The sequence below is a fragment of the Cyprinodon variegatus genome, unplaced genomic scaffold (assembly GCF_000732505.1).
Source record: "Cyprinodon variegatus isolate N-32 unplaced genomic scaffold, C_variegatus-1.0 Scaffold1349, whole genome shotgun sequence".
NCBI classification, from domain to species: Eukaryota; Metazoa; Chordata; class Actinopteri; order Cyprinodontiformes; family Cyprinodontidae; genus Cyprinodon; species Cyprinodon variegatus.
Window position 1 is genome coordinate 69,235 of NW_015151802.1, and position 7,491 is coordinate 76,725.

General features: G+C 44.4%; 1 protein-coding gene across 1 annotated transcript in view; it reads right to left on the bottom strand.

The window, feature by feature from the left end:
• Window positions 1-805: 805 nt before the first annotated feature.
• Window positions 806-7,491, bottom strand: part of cngb1 (cyclic nucleotide gated channel beta 1) — a 14,005-nt gene continuing 7,319 nt past the window's right edge. The window contains exons 6-18 of the mRNA XM_015402444.1: window positions 7,090-7,298; window positions 6,950-7,000; window positions 6,720-6,806; window positions 6,580-6,644; window positions 6,195-6,317; window positions 5,113-5,254; window positions 4,835-4,994; window positions 3,303-3,400; window positions 3,129-3,212; window positions 2,930-3,048; window positions 2,685-2,831; window positions 1,728-1,917; window positions 806-1,537 (exon numbers count right to left, since the gene is read on the bottom strand). Of these exons, the coding sequence (XP_015257930.1) occupies window positions 1,307-1,537; window positions 1,728-1,917; window positions 2,685-2,831; window positions 2,930-3,048; window positions 3,129-3,212; window positions 3,303-3,400; window positions 4,835-4,994; window positions 5,113-5,254; window positions 6,195-6,317; window positions 6,580-6,644; window positions 6,720-6,806; window positions 6,950-7,000; window positions 7,090-7,298 (1,706 nt within the window). The 3' untranslated portion in view covers window positions 806-1,306. The remainder of the gene's footprint in view (window positions 1,538-1,727; window positions 1,918-2,684; window positions 2,832-2,929; window positions 3,049-3,128; window positions 3,213-3,302; window positions 3,401-4,834; window positions 4,995-5,112; window positions 5,255-6,194; window positions 6,318-6,579; window positions 6,645-6,719; window positions 6,807-6,949; window positions 7,001-7,089; window positions 7,299-7,491) is intronic.

The following is a 7,491-nucleotide window of genomic DNA, read 5'->3' on the forward strand; positions in this document are numbered from 1 at the left end:
CCATAATATTACCACTTTATTCTTGTAATTTTACGACTTTATCCTCTAAATAGAAGAAAAAAAATCTTTAGTCTGGCCCTAATATCCATCCTACTTTCAAAACACTTTTTTCATTAACATTCTTTTTCAAAGTTTAGTTTCTGAATTGCACTTTTTTTTCCTTTGCAAAATGTGTTTTTTTCTTGCAACAATACTGAAACAAAGTTCACTCCATAGCTGTAGAGCTGAACTCTGGGAAACCGAGTTCTATCAAAGACCTGGATCTTTTCCCAGTGTGCCATCCTGAGCTCTGCAGAGAATAACCAGTTTATAAACAGTTTATTAACGAATGCCTGATGATTAACGACCTTATTAGTCATCAGAAGCTTGTGTTTTTTTTCCAGCACAGCCAGAAACCCTTGAAGACAAAGCCATGATTAAAGCAGCTCCTCAGTCTTCTTCTCTCCCACTAATCAGCAGCTTCCTGTTCCAGGTTGTTTATCTTTTCCTCCTTTCCTAGTTTGTCCATGTTTCCTCTGCAGCTCTGAGCGGAACAGCGAGCCCTTCCTGTTTCCTGAAGCTCTCAGTTCAGGGATTCATCCTAATAAAAACATCTAGGAGATGCTTTCTGCTCAAACAGCAAACTTTAACAAAGCTGCATGTTTAATCTTTTAAAAACACAGAGCTCCAATAAAACTGGACATTTTTCATATTGGGGAATATTTTTCAGACTCAGTAATTCCTTATAGCTGAATAGTGTTGGATGTGAAGGTGGCAAAGATGGAAATAGAGAGAAAAGGATAAATGCCGCCCCCTAGAGGCTACAACTGGAAAACAGTTAGAATCAGCCTGAAACATACAAGTCTCTGCTTTTTGTCTCTGGATATTTATTGACCTTCATGGCTGCTAGTCAGAACAATGGCCATCAGTTTACAGTTTAACAGAATTTCAAGTCATAAGTAAGTTCACCCCTCAGAGACATAGATGAGTCAGAAACAATTTTAAAAATATTTTTTCCAAAGAAACTGTAACTGAAAGCTTTATGTTTGTTGGAGCTACGGAGCAGATCAATCATCCTCTCACAACACAGCGCTGCATCTAGAAGCTTCAGTTCAGTGAAGGAAACATTATGTTAAAGCTGCAAGGAACTCTGGGAAATGGAGTTTCTTTCATCACGGCTCCTAATAGGATGTTTTCTCTTCCTGGGGGAGCAGAAGCCCCTCATTCAGGCGTGTCACATGTGGCCATGCGGTGCTGCAGTTTCCCAAACAAACTCAAATGGTGATGAAGAAAAGCAAAAAAAATAAAAAGTGCTGAATTTGATTCATTAATCCTCTTTTTTCGTCTCCTCTTTCGTCTCCTTCTTCGCTGCATCTGCTGTCACCTCCACAGTCAGAAGCTCCTCCCCTTCCTTGCGTGGCGTCATCCTGATGATGACGGAGCTGTCCGCTGTCTCTGCCACAGACTCGTCTCTGTCCTCTGGAGCCGGGCTCCGGGGGACCGGAGAGCGGCGGTGCATCGGAGAAGGGGGCGGGACCGGAGAGATTGGGGGAGGAGCCTGATTAAACACAGATGGAGGAGGAGAGGCAGTTATTTGGTTAAAACTCAACAATTCCATAAAGAGGAAAGAGCAAGATAACAACCCCCATAGACCTGACAATAACTTCTCCTCATTTCACTTATTTCTCTTTATCGATTGTTAAGCTTCCTATCCTCCTTCCTTTCCTCCCCTCCTTTAACTCCTGTACCTCTGTTTGGGCCTCAGATGGTTTGTAGACCTTCTTCAGCTTGGCGAAGGTCCCCTCAATGCCCGCCTGCTCCGTCACCTTCAGAGCAGCCTTGAACAGTTTGGGGGTGTCTGGTCGGGGCGGGATGACCTCCGCTGCCTCCTTACGTGTCTCCTTCTCCTCCGGCTTCTTGTCCTTGGTCAGCATTTTCCTGCGCAGAGAGAGGCAGACAGGAAGCCTGACCACACTGAGGTCCAACCGACACGTTTAAGGTCTGCATCCCAAAGTGGGACGTCACATTCTGTCTGACTGAGCAGAAAACCTGAGGAGGATCACAGAGATCATGTGACCTGGTTCTCCTGGACAAAGTAGAGCGAGCAGCTTGAGCTGATTAGAGATGGAAGTAATCCTGTCGAGGACACATCAGACACAGGAAGGAGAACGGAGGAAACCGGTATAAAAGTATAAATGTCTGAGACTGGAATCCAGAACTTTTATAGAAGTTTGCCAAATCGTCCGCTTCCTTTGGACTCTGGTGGCTCTGACCCGCTGATATGTCCCTCTACGTCTTCTAGAACCTGCAGCGGGTGATGCTGAGTCTGATCCACACAGGGCGTCACTAATGAATCCGTCAAACTAATCACATTAAACGCTTCGGTCTCTGTGAGCTTTAAGAGACAGAACCAGGAAGTACAATGACCAGATCTGATGATGCTGTGTGACATCATCTAAACTGTCCAACCAATGAGCCACTGTGACCTCACATTTCCTGAGGTTCATTTGCTGTTCCGGTAGACCATTAAGGATCAAACTGATGTCTTTTGCCTTTTATGATAAAATATTCAAACTAACATTTAATAAAGTAATAAAACCCAAATGAGAACCACAGTATCTGTATCCAAGCTTCTCTTTAACCCCCATCAATAGTAACCAAACACATCACAGAACCAGGTCCGGTTTGGTGTCCCCGGGTCTTACTTGGCCTTCTTTCGCAGGAGTTTCTGGGACTCGGGATAATGGACCAGGATCTCTGCCAGGTCCTTCTTATCCAGAATGAAGAGGTTGGCGAATCCATGAGCCTTCACGTTGGCTGTTCTCCGGTTTCCTCCACCGCCGGCTAGCAGACTAACCAATCAGAGAGAAAGTCTGTCAGGATATTGATCAGCAAACTTTAAACTCAAATTTCATCTGCAGTCTTTCTGTGAGTCTGCAGAGTTTCTGACCTGATCTCTCCGAACACAGAGCCAGCTCTGATGGTGACAAACACCGTCTGCAGGTCAGGACCGCCAACCACCTGAACTTCCCCTTGCTTGATGATATACATCTCCCTTCCAATCTCCCCCTGAAACACACGGACGCCATTTTAGTGCCCCATTCAGCTCAGCAGAAGCTCCCAAAACAACACAGAAGATGAGCTCTGACCTTTTTACACACAAAGTCTCCAGGCAGGTACACAACAGACTTCAGCCTGGTCAACAGGTCGAACACCATCTGCCTGTCGCAGCCCTGCAAGACACAAACCCGGCCAGATTTTCATGCTCGGCTGTTCTCTGTAGCAGCTGTTTGACGCTGGTCCAGCGGTTCTTAGTTTCTCACCTGAAAAAGTGCCACTTTGCTGACGATGGAGTAGTTGACGTCTACAGCAATGTCCAGCCTCATTTTAGCAGGTAGTTGAATCAGCAGCTCCTGTTCATCTGGAAACACACAGTCACCATGAACTCACCATGGGGCGTTCAGGAACGCTGTTGATGTTTATCCTCACCCTACGGTCTCTCTAGATTTGTCAGAGATCATAATGCTGTAGGTTTCCTTTGCTTTCAGGATCCTGGCAGCTCTGTCAGCAGAGAATGGAAGCTAAAAGAGTGGTTTTCTTTCAGGTGGGATCCCTCCATATTGGATTTCTCTCTTGCCTTTCTGGCAGATTGGCCTGGGTTGTACTTATATAGCACTTTATCAAGTCAGGAGACTTGACCAAAGTGCTTTTCATCACATTCAGCCATTCTCCCATTAACTCACACACTGACACACTGATTGTGGCAAACTACATTTCCACTGACAGAAGTGAGGCTGCCGTACACTGGGCCCTCTAACCGCCATCAGTAGGCAATGCAGGTAAAGTGTCTTCCCAAGGACACAATGACACTAGAAGCCAGAGCTGGGGCTTGAACCAACAACCCTACGGTTGCAGGGCAAACTTCTGCATCCGATGCCACCATCGGCCCAAGATTGAGGCCAGATCAGATGAAAAAAACAAAAACAAAACTGAAGCTACTTCAGGAAGAAAGCAATTATGTTGCTCCTATTTGCTTAGTTACCAACTTTATAGATGTTTAGTCCAATCTCCTACATACCAGAGCTCCACCACCATCACCCCTTGGCTAAGATGTTCTGCCTAAACCTGTTAGCCTGGCATTTATAGCTTTAGGGTTGCATGGATTGTTTGATGTAGCCACATGACACCAACCTATTGGCTGTAGGGTTATAAGACTATGAGGCAGAATGCTAAGAACACACACAATCTGTCTGTAAAATTTCTAGAACATCATGATGTTCATAATGAACAGTTCCGGTCCTGAACAAGTCACATCTGTGCATGCCGGAATCCACATGGGTGGAGAACCTGCCTCTGGTGTCTTTAAACTCCACCCGGGGCCATGATGGCCGCACCAATACTTCCCCACAGGAAGTCTAGTCTTGTTTCTAATGCTCAGATAACCTGCACCATCACCTGGGTTTCTAAAAGCACCCAGAAAACCATGTAGTCTTTCTGTCATATGGTGAACTATTGGTCCAGTGTGAGGAGGTCTTCAGGGAGACTGAATGCCTCCTGATTAGTGCAACATCATAGAAACTGCTTCCTGAAGAATACGATGACTATCTGATATCATAGAAAGAAAATAAACTGACATAAACCTGCCTGAATGCAACAGAACCGTCTAGTTCTGCAAAAATTACCCCTCCATGGGTTGTTTCAACATGATGTATAGTGATACGGGACTCACTGCCTGAAAACTGAGGTTTAGATTATCATTGCCTGATTGTCTCGTACTTCGATGCTCATCATGGACAGTTGTTCAGAACTTTCTGGATTGCCTTCTTGTTTTCAGTATCTCTGTTCTGCTGCTTACCCAGCATGCCCTGGATCTTCCAGGTGTAGTCGTACCAAGTCTTGATGCGGTTCTGGACTTCTCTGGGGATGTTGTAGGAGTTCATATACTTGACAGTGCTGTCCATACAGGCCCGGTAGTAATTTTCACCCGCTGTTGCTGCTCCGACTACATCTCTCATCTGTGACGGAGAAATCAAACCAAAAACAAGTGAGCCAAGATTAATGTAAGAAAATACTCCCCAAACCAACCCGTCAAAACAGAACCAGAACTCCTAAACAGTTTGTTGTTGGACCAACCTGACCAATCATGATGGAGAAAGCAAACACGCCCACAAAGTAATTGATGAGCTGGAAGCAGATCTCAAAGACAGTTGTTGGGTCTGGCAGTCCGCCGATGGTGATTAGCGTCTTTACAGCGAAGTAGTAACAGCGGATGTAACTGTAAACATGAAATCATCTCATCACTGACAGGAAGTCCAAAAACAGGCCAGAACATCTTCATTGTGTCTTCGTCTTCATTTGGGTCACGGTAAGCACAAAACAGGCTTAAATCGCTAGAGCTCTAATGTGAGCAGAGACTTAACAACGACTGCTGGATAGGTGTCCAAACATTGTCAGGAAAGCTAAGCTAATGTCTGATTTAGGCCTGTTTTGTGGCTGGAGAAGATCTTCAGGTTTTACTTGATGTGGTGTTTTTACCATCAGCTGAACGGTTAGGAAGAAGACGAAGCTTAGTGTTGTCCCAATACATGCCCCTATACGCCCTCTTTCAGAGACATAGACAGGTATGGGGCATTTCAGGCTAACAAAGAAGCCAAACAACCCCCATTCCAAAGGGGGGGACCCGTTCTTCCGGTTCAATTTGAATTATTTCTAAGCCAAAACGAGGCTTTGTTGGAATACTGTATAAAACCTGGAACTCAACACTATTAAAGTATTTCTGATATCAGAATCTGATTCTGATATTTCTGTCATTTTTAATTAAGAGAGCTTCCTGGATGGGAAGAGAAACGTCTTTAAACTTGGAAACAAAGTCCAGTGGATTGATTTTTCATTTTTTGGCATGCCCCTATAGGCTAAATGAACATCTCAGAAACTATCAAAATATTATTGTTTCATTCCTCAAACCTTAAGCTAGAGTCAAAGTGGGTTTTTTCAGAGTTAAGCAGAATTGATGAATAAATATCTCTTTATTATAAAAATGGTTTGATGAAGTGTTCGGGTGAAGAAATGTGACCTCATTGTTAATCGTTTGGTCTAATCGCACACATTCAGGAACTCCTGGGTTTCTGTATTTGTCGTAGATATTGGGATGTGTGACCCAATGCTTGAATAACTGAATGAAAAAAGCAGAAGCTCATCGCTGCAGAGGGTCTTACGCGTTGCCTCTTCCATCGTAGACCCATTTGGTGGATCCAAGGCCTTCATAGTCGGAGCCCCAGTAGAAGAGACAGGCGTTGATGTGCAGAGAGTACAGCAGGTAGGTAGAGGTCCGAATTACCCTGACACACAACAACAGGTGAAACAATGGGACACGTTTGCAGAAAAGGTACAGCAGGTAACAGCTGCTGGGGTTCCTAAAGGATTTTCCTTCTGGGTACTTAAGCTTTCAGATCATGGTTGCAAATTAAGATCTTCTTGGTTCTTGTGATCTAACTGACATAAAAGCGTCACAGAGCCTTGCAAGAGGTGATTAAATAAGAGTCAAGTGGGCTAAAGGAAAAAGGATAGATGGATGAGTTTTGGATTTCTCTGGTTCCTCACCTGTAGATGTAGGCCTTCTTCATCACGGCCTCCATTCTGTCGTTGAACTCAAAGAACACCATGTACTGGAAGAGAAGCAACACTGAGAAATCTTTATCTGGACATTTTACACCGAATAAAGCAAAAGCAAATGATCTCACCTTCAGCAGACGAGGGAATCTAAGCAGAGAGTTCACCCCAGTGAAGTAGTATAATATCTCCATGGGAAATAGACTGATGACATCCATCTGGAACCAAACATTAAGCCGTCTGCTCAGTGGATCAAAACCAAACCACTAAAAATGCCCTAATTTACCGATTCAGGAGATTCACTTTAAATAGCAATAAGCAAAGCGGATAAAAGAGACGATAGAGACAAACTTGTTCTCACCTTAAACCTCTCAGTGGTCATGTAATGTTCTCTCATGTCCTTTTTATCACACTGTCAATAAAACCAGTTAAACCAGTTAAAGGTGCATGCAAATGCAAGGACAGAATGAGAAAGACGTTTTTCTCTGTCTGTTTACGGACCACGATGTCTCCCCCACGGACAAACTGCAGTCTGGGCTGGAAGATGAGGATGTCTGCGATGTAGATGAAGTCACAGGTGTAGTCCATCAGCAGCCACAGGTGGATGTTCTCAGGTGTCTGATAGGGGAACGCCCAGCGGACAGGGATCAGCCACACATTCCAGTTCCAGGCCGCCACCACGAAGAACAGCCAGATGACATAGATCAGATCTGAGGGAGGAAGTGTGGAAAAGCTGGGTTTATTTCAACGCTGTTTGATGGTGGAAACCAACAGGGACACAAACAAGAAGCAGAAACTGGACTGGTCTGTTCATGAAGTAAACGGGAGAGTTCAGTTTTTTCTCTCTTAGCAAAGCAGATATTCAATAGAATAAGGAATGTTCTGCTAACTTGATGAACAGAA